Source organism: Nyctereutes procyonoides, unplaced genomic scaffold (assembly GCF_905146905.1).
Source record: "Nyctereutes procyonoides isolate TBG_1078 unplaced genomic scaffold, NYPRO_anot_genome, whole genome shotgun sequence".
Taxonomy (NCBI): domain Eukaryota; kingdom Metazoa; phylum Chordata; class Mammalia; order Carnivora; family Canidae; genus Nyctereutes; species Nyctereutes procyonoides.
This window is the reverse complement of record NW_026575117.1, coordinates 3,645,011-3,660,932: the sequence shown is the minus strand read 5'-3', so window position 1 is coordinate 3,660,932 and position 15,922 is coordinate 3,645,011. Positions and strand designations below refer to the sequence as shown.

Sequence of the window (15,922 nt, the reverse complement as noted above, 5' to 3'; positions counted from 1 at the left end):
GCATTTTAGAGACGGGAGAGCCAAGTTGCCCCAAATCACACAGCTCCAGAATCTGGGAATCTTTACCTTCCCCTTTCCCTCTCTGACCTCAAAGGAGCCTCTGTAGGATGGAACATCATCTCCCTGAGACAGGAATGATCCCCTTACAAGACCTGCCTGCTTAGTTTCTAAATTTGTGCATTTAAAAAAAAGATCCATCTTTAACTGCTTATCTGTGTCAGCAGAAACACTTATTAAAAACTTGGCTTGCAAGATAAAAATGAACATATTTATTCTTTAAAAAGTAAGATTAGTTTGTTCATGGTTGAAAAACCGAACTTTCTCACAAAATGTCATCCACAAAGATGGCTGCATTCGCTCAGATCTCAGCATTAAAAACACAAGGATAACACCTTTATAGCTAGGAATCCGGGATTGAGGGACATGCCTAAACTGTCACTTCTTTTTAAACTGTTCTGAGAAAGGGCTAGTATCCAAGATTTAAAAAGAATTTATCAAACTTGACACCTAAATAACAAATGATCTAATCAAGAAATGGCCAGAAGACATAAACAAACATTTCTCCAAAGACGACCTGCACATGGCCAACAGACACATGAACAAATGCTCAGCATCAGTCAGCATCAGGGAAATACAGATCAAAACCACAATGAGACACCACCTCACACGGATCACAATGGCTAAAATTAACAAGTCAGGAAACAACAGATATTGGCGAGGATGTGGAGAAAGGGCAACCCTCTCACGCTGCTGGTGGGGACGCAAGCCGGTGCAGTCGCTCTGGAAAACAGTAGGGAGGCTCCTCAAAAAGTTAAAAATAGAGCTACCCTATGACCCAGCAATTACACTACTAGGTACTGACCCCAAAGATACAAATGTAGTGACCCGAAGGGGCACCCGCACCCCAGTGTTCATAGCAGCAATGTCCACAGTAGCTAAACCATGGAAAGAGCCCAGATGTCCATCGACAGATAAAAAAGAGGCGAGATATATATACACAAGGGAATATTAGCCATCAGAGAAATGAAATCTTGCCATTTGCAATGACGTGGATGGAACCGGAGGGTATTACACTGAGCGAAATAAGTCAGTCAGAGAAAGACAATTATCATCTGATCTCACCCGTATGTGGAATTTAAGAAACAGGGCAGAGGATCATAGGGGAAGGGAGGGAAACTGAATGGGAAGTCATCAGAGAGGGAGACAGACAAATCGTAAGGGACTCTTAACCACAGGAAACAAAGCGAGGGTCGCTGGAGGGGAGGGGGGTGTGGGGATGGGATAACTGGGTGATGGGAACTAAGGAGGGCACGTGAGGGGCACCTGGGTGGCTCAGTGGTTGAGCGTCTGCCTTCGGCTCAGGACATGATCCCGGGGTCCTGGGATGGAGTCCTGCAGCGGGCTCCCTGCAGGGAGCCTGCTTCTCCCTCTGCCTGTGTCTCTGTCCCCCTCTCTGTCTCTTATGAATAAATTAAAAAAAATCTTTAAAAAAAATAAAATTAAAGAAAATGTGACAAGCATGTAGAAATCTAAATCTGGACATTCTGCATGGGCATTGGCCCCCCTCCCAGGGGGGTTCCATTTCACCTGCATCACCCCCTTCTTCCCAAGGATGGCAGAGGCCACCCCACTCCGCCAAGGAGGAGACAGCACGTATATCCTGCCCTCCCACAAGGCGGAGGGAATCCCAGGGACGTCAGAAGAGCCCACGGTGTCAATGAGATGGAGCTGCCCAGCGCGGCTCTTTGCTTCTCAGGGTTGGCAGACACGCCGTCTCAAGGCCCATCCATGCTTCACCAGTGGATGTTCTATCTCAACCTACCCTTAACCTGTTTCTGGGGGGCTGAGAGGAGACTTACAACTTTGAGCCTGAGTCCTGCATTTAAGGGTCAACAGAGCCAGGCAAGCTGCCTTCAGCAATTAACAGGCTGGAGGACAAGGTCCTTGGAAAGAGAAAACTAGATCTGACCCCCTGGGGAAACTGGCAGAGGGCTCAGGCCTGGAAGCTGGGCAGAACCTGGGAGAAAGCAGGAGAACACCTTGGCTGTCTGGCCTCAGACTGACCCTAGGCTGTGCTCTGAAGGTCCGTAGGAGGGAAGAGATAGAGCCTGGGCCCCCGGACCGCCTGTCAGCAGCTGGCGTGACCATGGGGAAGGCACTCCGCCCTGCAAATCTCCACTTCGTCCTCTGCAAAGGGCTCTGCCGAGCAGGGGTCAGCATGACCATCACTTCTTCTAGAAAGAGGTTTCCAAAGGGTCCAGTCCCTCCATCCTGCACATGAATCCCACCACGGAGCTGCTGCTTTCGTGGAGCTTGGCTGAATGTTCACACACGTGTGATGACCTGATTGGCCCTTGATCCTCTGATCTGTCAACTTCATCGGGGCAGGGAGGGTGCACTTTTTAAAAACCCTCACAGTTGGTGCCCCAAACGCCCAACAGCACATGCGGACACGTAGGAAGTTTCAAATTAACACATGTTGACAATTGAATAAATGATTAATTGAGCTCCTGAATGTGAAAATGATCTACAAAACAAGAGGCACAATGGAAGCGTTTGTGATGGATACTTGGTGTGGATGATGACAAGAGAATTAATCCTCTTAGCTGCTGGAAACCATTCTGCTTTCATTTAAGTAACAAAATCGCTGCATTTGAAGGACACCATAAGGAGAGGGGCTCTTACAAGCTATCCCATGGTGCCCTATTTCAGGATTCTCTTCATGATCATGCCAAAATATCTAGCTCATCTGTGTTCAGAAGCAGTACTGCTTTATTCTGATCCATTGCTGGTCACTGTGGGAGACTTGGTTGAGTCATCCGGGTTTTAAAAGGCAAGAGGTCTACTGCCTAAATCTGCTGGGCATCTGGTGTTGGACCAAAGACAATGCATTCTGGACATGGGCTAGGCTGAGAAAAGCACCCCACGGCCCACCGACCCCCACATTTACTTGAATCTAACTCTGTACCCAAACTGCCATGGGCACCAGGAACCAAAGGAAATTGCAGTGGCCAGAGCCCGGGAGAGCTTGCTCCCCCATGCTGATACATTCACGGGAACAAAGGCCTTCCAAGTTGCACAGAGCTGGTCTGGAGATGGAAGGCCTTTATGCAGGTTTCCAAGGAGATGACTCAGATGCTGTTACCATAGCAACTGTTGCTACCATCTATTGTCCATCACCCCTTGACAGAAAGGCAAGGGGGGGTGTGGTTTGATGGAGAAGGAAACAAGAAGGCTTGGATTTAAGTCAAGATGAAAACACATATTGGGAAGGGTCCCCCTAAAGACTTCTATGGTATAAGTAACAAAACCTCCAGTGTCCAAAGGAAACGAATCTGGGACATAAGTGTTTACGGTGTGATGTTATTTGTGTTGGGGTCGGGGGTGAGTATCATGGCACATGAAAATGACCTCCACCCATCTGTTGGGTCTTGTCGTCTAGGTTCTCCACAGAAAACACTCGGGTGTATGGGTCATCAGCACAGTCCGTGGCATGACCCCAGAAGCTGTAGGGCCATAAGGAAACGGATGTAAGCTATTTTTTCCTCTCTTTCCTGCCAAAATGTTTTTTTTTTCAGGTAAAAGAGGGGCATATTAGAATATGCCCTCAGACTTTTGCTCCTATCTCTTAATACCCACCACCAATAAAGTGTTAACTTCTTTTCAATCGAACGAGAGCAGCTTGTGGGTAAGTTAGAAAAGGTCCATTAAAAATAAACATTTAGAAATGCATACGAGACAGACTTGGCATGGCGTCTGAAGATCAGAATTTGAAGGTCAGTCTCATCCCTTATTATATGCATGACCTTGGGCACTTTACCTGCTGGGTCTCAATTACTGGTTTTATCCCACGGAGACAGTAACAGCCAGTCTACTTCATACAGTATAAAACCTTATCAAGGAACCGTCCTCTTGTGTGTCAAGCACCATGGTGTTGGTCACACCCACAAAACCAATAGGCTCTTAACTTCAATTACTCCAGACAGGACTGTTATACCTCTTTCTATGTAATCCAACTTTTTGTTTAGAAAATAACTGGTTACCTAGCCAATTACTCTGACACTAAAAATTACAGGTGACAAAACAGGGTAAGTCCCCACACAGCTTTCTGGTTATTTTCTTACCCAGCCTTCTGATTATTTTCTAACAAGACCATATGGAGGCATCAAGTCTGACAATCAGACCTGGCTTTTCCCCCAAAGTAGTCTTGGGAAGTCAAATTTCAATTGGGAATAGGATGTTGAAGTTAGAGGAGGAATTCTCGGAGGAGGAGGGATGGCCACCAGATATTGTTTGGGGAAAACCAAGGAATGAATCTGGCAGGTACATTGTCGAACCCGGTACACTGAATTTAGGGTAGCGAATGGGAGTTAGGAAAGATCTAGAGTCCAGAAATAGAGAGTAGAAACAATACACTGCGGCTATCGCAATCCAGAAAGTCTTCATGTCTCTCAGATCCTTTAGGAAGACAACGCCATGTTGGAAATCCATCCAACAAGCACTTGCTGAGCTGCCAGGTGGACCCACAGTCCTCCAGATCTGCTCCAGGAAGGGAGCTCCACAAGTCAAAGGAGGCATTCAGGTGCACCGGATGGGGCAGAGAAAAAGAACACACAATTCAGTTCCTCCAATTCTGTCAACTTCCTTATTTATGTTTTTCTTTCAAATAACACTGCTGTGCATTGTTGGGATACTCTTAGATCAGGAGCACACGTCCCGATGTATCATCAGACAGGAGGGATTAACAAAGAAAGAGGCAAGAGGAGCAAATGCCTTTCCAATCATGGCCTGCTGGCACTGGCTAATCCTACATGCTAGGGCGGAGGATACCAGGACATGCTAGGTGTTCTAGATCTTGTGCTTAGGCCCCTCTTGATAACAATCAGGAACCCTGCACCAAGTCAAGACCACAGAATCAACAGGGGTCACTGAAGGACAGAGGCCAAAGGGACTAATGCCCTTGGTGCCAGCAGGTGAGACTTACACTTGGCTTTAACTTTAATTAGGATTCCCACAAAATGACTTCTGGAGCTTTAAAAATCCCTGATTCCCACAGTTTTCCCAACTTGATAATGGTTGCATTGCTCCTCAACAATAGCTTCACTGAGGCTGATCTCTCTAAGGAGAACAAACTGGTCAAGCTCTCCCCAGATCTCCCCTTGACACACTACCGCATGGAGAGCGCTGGAATGTACCTGACCCATCATACACGGTTATCCTGGCTTCTCCTTCTAGAGTTAGAAAGACTGAGGCTGAGAAGCCAGTAAGGGACTTGTCCCAGGGTCAAGAGCCACATAGGAGCAGATCTCGGGGCCAGAATCGACTTCTCTTGAGACTCATTACAGAACTGCTTCCAACACATTACACCATTATCAACACATGGCCATCCTTAACCCATGCAGACTAACTCTATCTCAGCTCGACTAACATCTCTGACAGCAAGAACTGAGTCTTTTGGCCCTCATGCTCGAACACCCAGCACCAAGTTAAGGTACCTAGGTGGAAAGCTAAAGCATCTCTTCATCAACTCCCACTTCACTCCAAATGCCCATCTCCACCATGGCACCCATCATTCCGGACTTCCCTCGGGCATTGCTTTCTCTTTCTCTTGACTGGACTGTAACATCTTTAAAGACAAGACGGGACTATGGCTTACTTCCTGTGTGGATCTCAATGCCCGACACCTATCAGGAACTCAAAAAATAAAAGGGATTCTAAAGCAAGTCTCAAACCACCCACACACATCACTGAAATGTTGGCTATTTCTGGGGCAGGAATGATCACTCTACCCTTCCCTGAAACAATTTCTTTTCTTGGCTCCCAGCTCTTGACTCTTTGGGAGGAATTCTAGCCACAAGGGCATCTGGCCAGCCATCTTTAAGAGGGGTCATAGTGACCAAGAACATCTTTATCCCCTGAATGTGTTAATGTTGGTATCAACAGAATGCTTTAATGGAGCTTGTTTTTGAAGCTCGCTGTGATCTTTCAAACCTTGAAATGTAAAGAACCCATCATCACCTAGCAGCACATTAAAATAGCCCACCCGGGACCTACAGGAGAAAAAATGACCAATTCTACTGCCAAATGGAACAGAAGTGTCACTTGACTGGTTCTAAATGACACTCTGACACACTCAAAAAGTCAGTATATGAGCCCAAACAGATGTTCTCAGTCTGACCCATTTCTCGACTAAACTTGATTAGTTGGCAGGATATGAAAAGGTCTCACTCACAAAGCAATGTCTAAAAAGCAATGGCTGATGGACATCTGGGTTGTTTCCAGTTTGGGCCACTACAGCTAAAGCTGCCATGAACACGCACGGACACACACTTCTATTTCTCTCGGGGAAACAAATACCTAGAGGTAGAAAGGCTGGCCCACGTGGTAGGTGTGTGTCGAACATTTTAAGGAACGGCCCCACCATTTGCTGAAGTGGCTACACCTTCTTCCATCCCCCCTCCCCCCACCTACAGCAGTGTATGCGAGTTCCAGGACTGCGACATCCTCACCAACACTTGAGAGGGCCACGGTCTTTCGATTTTAGCCCCGCTTAGGGTCGGCCTATCATTTTGTTTTAACCTGCACTTTCCTAACGACTATGGATGCTGAGCATCTTGTCATGGTCTTGTCAGCTGTGTATCTTCTCTGGTTTAGCGTCTATTCAGATGTTTTCCCCATCTTTGCAAATGGGTTGTTTGGCTACTGGTGAATCCTGAGTCCTTTCTGCATTTTGGATACAAGGCCTTTACACAAGAATGTCTGTCTCTAGCAAGTGCTTCCCTTACAGACCAACTATCCTACTGATTTCCCCTAACCGTTCCCTCACCCCACCAGACTCTCCTCCCCCACTCTGGTACCGTAACCATCTAAACATTTCAGAGAGGGAACAGGCAATGCAGGCTTCTAAGCCCCCAGCGTCCTGTCTAGCCACAGTTCATCAGGAAGTGGCAGGTCTTCTCCAATCCCTGACTGTGCTCCGGTCTGCTTGGACCTCACACACTTCGAGAAAGAGTTTACATAAGTATGTTTCTTTAAAAATACATGGACTTAGGAGCCCCTGGGTGGCTGAGATAAGTTAAGTGTCCAGCCCTTGATTTCGGCTCAGGTTGTGATCTCGGGGTCGTGGGATCAAGCCCTGCATCAGGCTCTGCACGGAGTGTGAAGCCTGCTTGAGATTCTCTCTCCCTGCCCTCACCCGAGCGCACACTCTTTCTCTCTCATAAATAAATAAGTCCTTAAAAGACATACTAACTTTAAGACGTTCTCAGGAGGGAACATCTCAACCCCCCACAGAAATTTTGGCCAAGTCTAGAGACATTTTTGCTTCTCACAACCGGGTGGGGAAAGAGCTGTTCTAGCACCTGTAGGTAGAGGCCAGAAATGCCGCTAAACACCCACAAAGCACAGGTCAGCGCCCACGACAAAGAATTAGGTGGAAACCCTGCTTTAGGTCCTCTTGCAGGTGCTGCTTTTAGGTAAAGCAATATAGTGCGAAGGCAACACTGATTTAAGAGCAGGAAACCTGAAGGGATTCTCTTAGCTCCGTTGCTAACTAGTTGTAGATCTTCAGGCAAAGCAACTAACCTCTCAAAGCCCCAAATTCCTCATCTGTAAAATGCAAGGGCTAACCTACATGACCTTTCAGTTCTCCTCCAGCTGCAAAGAGACACAACCCTGTGGCTGTTTACTCAAAACTAGACAGAGCTTGGAACAGCGACAAAACTGTCCTTCGGTTTTCAATACTTCCAGTTTGATGAGATGGCGACAAAGGTTGGTGTGAGGGAACCATCTCTGAGAACGTGTCTGATAGAGGAGGATGTGGCCAGCTGGCGGTTGCCATGGTGGGAGGGGAATGGGGGGGGGATGAGCAAAATGGGTGAAGGGAGTGGGAGGTGCAGGTTTCCAGTTGGGGAACAGAAGGGTCAAGGGTGAAAGGTTGGGAACACGGTCAACGGTCCCACCATAGCATTGAGTAGCGCAGTCGTCAGATCGCCCCGTTGTACACCTAAGACTCGCAGGACATTGTGTGTCTACTATACCAGAAAAGGGGGGAGATCAACTACCGACCTCAGCAGGGCCCCTGCCTCGACAGAGATGGCGCAGATGGCTCGGGCTGCCAGGGCCTTGCTACCAGATGCTCCCTAGAGAGAACCTGCCCCCCCCGGGCCCCCCCATCCGCCCTCCAACTCCACCTGCTGGCTCAGCCCCAAGGATCAACACGAGCTCAGCTAAGGGCAAGGGTGTCTCTCACGGCAGAGCAGCTGAGAACCTTCCAGGCCGATACGCCTAGCAGAGCCGGTCTCCAGCTCCAGACAGGGATGGTGTCAATGACGTAGCGTCTCTGAAAATCCAGACAGGGCCGTGGCAGGAGGCGCAGTCACCTCCTAAAGGACCCTGGGCCTCCCCATCGGCCTGGGCCGTACCAGCGCTGCCGTGGATCAAGGTCCTGTCACCGCGCCCTGGGGCGGGCGCGGATCCTGCACCAGCTCTTACAACAGCTGTTCTGTAGGTTCAATGAGATTGAAAATTGCCCCTGTGGGGTCTCCGCAAGGATGTGCATGCAGCGCACGTCTCGGGCAGCCCGGGGTACGGTTCCTTCATTGCAAACGGACTAAAAATCAGGAACGTGCTCACCAGGAGCACCCTGCATCTCAGGAGTAACCCCCCGAGCCACCCACAGGTACTTCTGGTGAAAGCACTGGGACCTCCGCTGGCACCGATGGAGCAAGAGGACACGAGCCAGGCCTGCTGGCAGAGAACACGGCCTTTGCTGCAACAATAAGGACGCGGTGACCCCCCCCTTCCCGGGGGGCGACAGCGACCGTGGGACGCATCGCTCACCGCCACCAACCCTCCTCCCCGCTTTGCTCCCGGGCAGAGGAAGGCAGGCCTCCCATAGGCAGCAGGAGGGAGACCCAGGAGGCAGGAAGCGAATGCCTTGGCCTCGGACAGGAACGTTCTCAGGCTGGGCCGCCCCATTGCCCACTCATGTGCTTCCCACGAGGCCAGCATGCTGGGCCTCCGAGCGGCACGCTCACGCTCCCCTCGGCCCCCAGACGCATCTGCGGGCAGCTGGAGTGGGGCGTGGGCCTAAGGCAGAGAGCAGCATCCATTACCAGCTTAAAGACAGAACATTTCCATTAGTGACGCCGGGGACTCCTTGTTAATCAGGCTCCAGCGCTGCCTGCTGCGTGTGTGGGTGCGTGTGCGTGGAGTGGGGGAGCGTGTAAGATCAGGTCTTCATTAAACTGCTCATTTTGCTTTTTCTCTTCTACCTTTGCCCGCCCCCCCCCTTCCCAAGAGCCCAAGAGCAGTAGAAGCAGAGCGAGAGCTGGAGTTGGGACAGTCACTGTGGAGCCAGCTTCCACGCCCAGGCTGTGGGCCCTGTGTCCCCTCGGTGCCTGGAGGCTGATGGCCGTACAACGAATCCCAACGTTTCTAATATCATAATCACCTTTTTATCTTGCTCAGACGTCCATGGGTCGGGAATGTGAGAGAGGCTGGGGGGCCACCGGCGCTCGGGATTCGCGGCCACCGAGAGGCTCGACGTGGCAGGGCCGGGCCCGTGGGAGGGCGGGCTCGCTCACAAGGCGGCAGGCAGTGCTGGTCCCTGGGCGGGCCAGGCGAGCGGACCCCTTGGCAGCTGGGTCCCCTCCGAGGGAGGGAGAGCCGTGCGGCCTCAGAGGTCCAGCACTTTGTACTGCGCTCTGTGGGCCACCCCGAGGCCCTGAGGTCAGCCCCAAACCTGGGAGGGGGTAGTCCCACCCCAGCTCCCTCGATGACAGAAGTGTCAAAGATTTTGCAGACAGGTTTTTAAACCCCCACACTGGCCGGCTTGACTTTGAAGGTCCCCGTCCACCTAGGGGGTCAGGGAACATGCCTCACGTATCACCCATCAGGGAGAGCGGAGGGTCGGCTTTCAGGAGATAGTTCAATAAATAGGCGATGAGTGAATGAACAAAACAACAAATAAGCTTCCAGAGGGAGGATCTGGTTTTTGTGTGTGTTTTGTGTTTTTAAAGTCAAGTTACTTTCCTTGAGACTCCTTTTTCCTCCTCCACTGCACAGTGGGGGCACCACATCCAACCACCATGGGACTGTGGCCAGGAATAAATGAGGTCATGTATGAGGAAGGATTTTCATTTCCCCCTTAGTATACAAGACTGGCGATGGCACCAGGTGGCCCGTCCGTGTCCACAGAGCTTGGTGGACCACCACCCCTCCTGCCCTCGCAGAGATCCGTCACCCCGTGTGGCTGGCTCTCCCTCCCCTTGGCAGCCTGTCTTCATCTCATGCTCCTCCCGGACAGGCGGTGTGCGGATCAGAACCTGGTGCCTTAGTGCGAATCTCTCTCCCCTTCTGCAGGCCAGCCTGGGGCGGGTCACTCAATCCTCCTTGGGCTCTCATTGGCATCTTCAAGAGGAGGATAAGATAATACCCTACAGGGAGCCCTGGGTGGCTCAGCGGTTTAGCGCCACCTTAGGCCCAGGGCGTGATCCTGGAGTCCCGGGATCGAGTCCCACGTCGGGCTCCCAGCATGGAGCCTGCTTCTCTCCCTCTCCCTCTCTCTCATGAATTAAAAAAAAGAAAATCTTTTAAAAATAATACCCTACAGTCGCGTTGAGGGTGAAACGTGTCCGTGCGCGCTGTGCACGCAGGTCAGCTAGCATACAGCAGGTGTAATTAGCTACAGCCACCAGCCCCGCCCTCACGGATCCCCTTTCCCTCTCCACTCCATGCTCTGCCCATAATGAACACCCTCCAGAGTCCAAAAAGAGTGCCGTGTTCTCTTGCACTTCTGTGCTGTTCCATATGCAACTTCCTCTTACGGGGATTAACTTAGAGGACTCAGACCAGTCCCTGGCACATGCTAAGCCACTATCCCAGTGTTGGCAACTAGGAGTCTCCCTAGAATGTTCTTTCCTACCTCCCCTCTGCTCCCATTGGCTAATTCCTCGTCATCCTTCAAGTCTCAGTTCAGATGTTTCCTTCCAAGCTCACCCTCTCCTCTCAAACCCAGGTCAGGGATCTTTCCAATCAGGCTCCAGTTGAGATGTGTCCTCTGCTGTAAGGGCCTTCCACCCAGGTGGCTTACGGACCTCTGCAAATGCCACCCTATGAAACAGCAAAGAGCTATCAAGGGCCCAGATGAGTCTGTCCAGGGGTGGACAGAATGTGTTACCTAATATTTCCCTGAATGGTTCAGAAAGCACTGGATAAGGGTGCTGCCCCACCTGCTGCCCACAGAACTGGAAGATGAGACTCCCGAGCCACGTGCCAGGTGAGGAGGTGTGAGACACACAGTCTCTCTCTCACACACACGCGCGCACCATTCAGTGCCACCGGAACTTCTCAGCCAATCCCAGAAATCAGTGGGGCCCTGTATTCAATAAGTTGGCAATAGTTGTAGCTTATTAAAGAGGAGAGACAGTAAGGCAATGAAACAGTCTAACCTGGGCAGTTAAGGTGCGGATTTCAATGGGTCTCTAAGGCAGCAGGGAGGGGAGTGAACGTGGGAGGAAGACACGAAGCCTGGTGGTGGGAGCAGAACCAATATACACTCCGGGAAGCCTGGTCAGAGCTCTGGCTCCATGCTACTGAGGCAAACTGCCTTCCCTCTGTATCGGTGTCTCCAAGTGTCAGCAATAGGGCGCCCTGCTGCTATTCTGAGACTAAAACCAGGTAAACGTAAAAGCCATGTGAAAGTGGATAGCTCTCTAAGTTACTGTCATTGGGTTGTAGGATTCATTCCTCTGTATTGTCACCCTGCTTCTACGCGGCTTTCCCTACTGGGATCCCGCCCCCCCACCAGCCCTGCATCATCTTCATCCTTCACAGCGGTCCATCTGTCTTAGCCAGTCACGTGTGACTCCTCTAGATACATATCCAGGCTTCCTGAGGGCAATGGTCACATCAGGTGTCTTCTTGCATCCTTAAAGCTCGGAGCCCAGCACCTGGGCTCCCAGAATACAAACCTGTACGTATATATGTGCAGATGCATACATGTTTATTTTTCTAATCCTCAAAGGAACTGACCATTGGAACAGCAAACAAACCCCTTCAGTGACAGGCACCAAAGGGTAGTGTTATCTTAGGCCAAATTTCATTATCCTCAAAATAGAGCTCCAAAATCCTAGCTGATGCAGTCCACTGAGTTTTAGAAATAGTTGACAGGTTAAAATCTAATCCAATTCAATAACTGAGAAGGGAAAAAAAAAGAAAAGAAAGCAACTTGCAGTAAGAGAACATGAGCCTAGACCGCGATGGTTACTTGAAAGACTCATTCCAAAGCTGAGCCTCGGCAGCCCACCTGCAGGCACCTGCACATGGGTAGGAGCCATCTGGAGCTCATATCTGATTCGGCTTCAGTTACTCTTACAGTAAAAGACTTTTTATCAAGACTATTATGGTCCATTAGTTAAAACAGATGTTAAAACAATGAATCACCAAAAAAAACAAAATGTGCATACCTTGAGCATTTTCACATGAGCACAGAAATGTAGGTTTACTGACATTTTCGATGCACACTGGTGATCCTGTCGCTAGCGGTGGGTCCACAGATTAACTGCCCGAGGTCTTCCTTGCGTAAACAACACTGACCCTGATTTCTAGTTTGCTTTCCTGCAAGTGCATGAAGAGCTTGAAGATGACACAGACTTCTGGATGTGGACTCCTCCTTCCACGGCTGTTTCTTTCACTTCGACTTTCTTACCATTACCATCTCCACACCTAATTCACCTGCAACTTCTTTTGTAGCAACTCATTTTTTTTTTTTTACCAGTTTTGTTCGAAACGCTCAACTTCGTTTTCTAAACACAGCAATTACAGGCTATTAGACGTTAAGCACTTGGAAGAGTGCCTGGCACACAGTGGTGCTCAACTCATGTTAGCTCCCTCTCCTCCCACTCATTCCATTTATGTCATGATCAAGTTATTCAGTTACAAGAGCAAATTTAACCGGCGCAGACAGGGATAGGCGCTTACACAATTGGCTCTCGCTCTGCACTCAGCCTTCATGGCGGGAGAATTACTGGGACACACAAACATCACATGAGCATAAAGCAACAGCAGCCATTAATAGGTTTTGCAGAAGGAATGGAGACTAGCAAGCAAGTTCAATGGAGATCACCTAAGAGTGGCTTCTCTGATTACGTCCCTTAAATCCCCCACTTGCTTCCCACTGTGGATACATCGCCAAACCACAGCCAACATGAAAGGCAACACAGGTTGTGACCTGCTCAGAGACACCCAGCTGAAGGAGTTAAAGTGAGGGTTACAGCCAGCCACACTCCCCTCTCCAAGCCGTGCATCCCTGCTCGGGGCTGCCCACACCCAAAGGAAGAGGCGCTTGCTTTCCCGACGTGGCACATCCAGTCTCCCCCAGTCCCGCCTTATGCCCTGTGTTCTTCCTTGTTCGTGACCTGAAGCCAGGTGAGACTACTAACATAGGGCAGCATACTGTGAATGATGCTTTCATTAAAAACAACACTCCGGTCCTATAAAGAAATGCCTGAGTATGAAATGTGATTAATTTTCTCGCAGGCCTGGGGGCACCTGGGGGGCTCAGTGGTTTGAGCGTCTGCCTTCAGCTCAGGGCGTGACTCCAAGATCCCGGGATTAAGTCCTACACATCAGGCTCCTTGCAAGGAGCCTGCTTCTTCCTCTGCCTAGGTCTCTGCCTCTCTCTCAAATAAATAAAATCTCAAAGAAAAAGAAAAAAGAAAGAAAAGAAAGAAAGACATCTCTCCGGCCTGGCTCATACAAACTGGGGCCGTGCTGAGCCTAGCCGCGTGCCCGGCCGTGTACCAAGTGCTCCACGGGCCTCCGGCTCTGTCCACCAAGGCAGACTGTGAGCAAAAGTAACAGCAACCATATCAGTTTGTATTTGCAGAGCACACTTAGGTTTTTCAAAATACAAAGCTGACCCTTTCCCTGCCAAGTCTCCCTTTACGTGGGGGTAGCTGATGGCGCGTCAGAACAGGTGGCCGTGTCCACTTGAGTTGAGCATGCTTTTAATAAAGGACTTGGTTATGCTTTAATTCTTTAGCTCTCATTTTTATTCTTGTCAGTCAACTGTCAATTGCCTGCATAATTTCAGGCAGAGGTAATCCAAAGTCCTAAGTGCCTAGAAATTGAGATTGACCAGCATCCCCAACAAACCAGGCACCACCCTGAAAAAGGGATTGCTCCTCAGTGGGCCTTAATGCTCATGTAAGTTCTGGTGCAAAAGATGGGAACGGGGCGGGGGGGGGGGACACCTGGGGGGCTCAGCGGTTGAGCGTCTGCCTTCAGCCCAGGGTGTGATCCTGGGGTCCCGGTTTCGAGTCCTGCATCAGGCTTCTTGCATGAAGCCTGCTTCTCCCTCTGCCTGTGTCTCTCATGAATAAATAAATAATGTCAAAAAAAAAAAAAGAGAGAGAACAGAGAGAGAAAGTGACCAGCCTAAGGTCTTGGGTGAGGGCAAGATTAGTGGAACGCTGGCAATCAAATCCTCAAATCCCAATACCCTGACCTCTTGTCCCAGCAGCTGCACAGCCTTTCCAGGGGCTGTGTTAGAGTTAAATGGCTTAATAAATGCTTTAGTAGATTGAAGTCAATGTTAGAAAACGGATCCCACCTGCAAGATCCGTGGTCCTCCTAATAAGAATTTACCCAATTAAATAAGAACACAGGTCTTAAACCTGAATGACTTTAGCCTGAAGTTCCTGAAAAGATTAACTCTGGAGTCCCTGCCAGAAAGGAAGAGTCGAGAGTCCTCTCTGGCAAAGCTGAGCCGGCCTCCAAGGTAAGTGGTGGATAAACTGGTTGAAGTTACCACCCTCCCACCAGACACCAAGATGAGTGCACAGATTGTGCTTCCTCGAGGGCCAGAGGTGAGGCGAGGCCCCGATGAACATGTTACCACCCAGATGCCACACTTCACTCCCAAGTAACCAGCTGGTTAGCCACAGGAGGCTGCCCTGATGGCTGTGGAGAGGGGGGCGGGTCAGGGAGCAAGCTGGTGAGAGGGCCCTGAACCTGCCAGCCTCGCTGCGACCAGGGGCCAGCCGGGGCACCCTGGGTTTAGATTTAGAGATTCCATCTCTTTTTCTTTTTTTAGGTTTTATTTATGAGAGACACAGAGAGAGAGGCAGAGACGCAGGCAGAGGGAGAAGCAGGCTCCACGCAGGGAGCCCAATGTGGGACTTGATCCCAGAAACCCGGGATCACAACCTGAGCCAAAGGCAGATGCTCAACCGCTGAGACACCCAGGCGTCCCTAGAGACTGGAGGAACAAGACTCCTACCCACCCTACACCCTGCAAAAAAAAAAAAAAAAAAAAGTGGAGTACTCTTCTAGAAGGATGGAGAAAGGAAGCAGAGGCCCAGAAGGACAGACTTGCCCCACGACCTCAGAGCTTCGCAGGGCTGCATGGGGGTTGAGGGGGCGGGGAGCATGTGCTTTAACAACAGGCAGGTGGAGTCAAGTCAAGAAGGTCTCCTGGGGTGCCCTCGGGCACACTGCTTGAGCTTGCAGCCCCTTAGCTTCCCAATACTAATGGCATGTTGTGAGGGATGAGTCACCTGAAGATACTTCCTTGAGGATTAAGTGAGATAGCTATGGAAAACACGGAACACGGATTCAGGCATTTATCAGGGCTCAATACAACGGTCACTTTTGTGCTTAGCAACCGAAGAAACACTGACACGGCACCTAATATGGTAGGTTTGCAAACCTGCTGGTTGGCATTACAGTTGGAGAATGACCAGTGGAGGGACTGTAGGGTTGGCCCGCCCTGTAGCACCTAAGATGGAAAGGAACCAAATGAGGTCAGTAATGAAATTCAAAATAGGGACGCCTGGGTGGCTCAGCAGTGGAGTGTCTGCCTGTGGCTCAGGATGTGATCCCAGGGTCCTGGGATCGAGTCCTGCATCGGGCTCCC

General features: G+C 50.2%; 1 protein-coding gene across 5 annotated transcripts in view; it reads right to left on the bottom strand.

The window, feature by feature from the left end:
* The window catches only part of NOS1AP (nitric oxide synthase 1 adaptor protein), a 280,357-nt gene that overhangs the window by 110,367 nt on the left and 154,068 nt on the right, over window positions 1–15,922 (bottom strand). The window contains exon 1 of one of the 5 annotated variants that reach the window (XM_055333927.1): window positions 12,471–12,805. The exons of the other annotated variants lie outside the window; for them this stretch is intronic. Within the exon in view, the coding sequence (XP_055189902.1) occupies window positions 12,471–12,515 (45 nt within the window). The 5' untranslated portion in view covers window positions 12,516–12,805. Of the gene's footprint in view, window positions 1–12,470; window positions 12,806–15,922 lie in introns of those variants that run through there. 5 annotated transcript variants of the gene reach the window in all.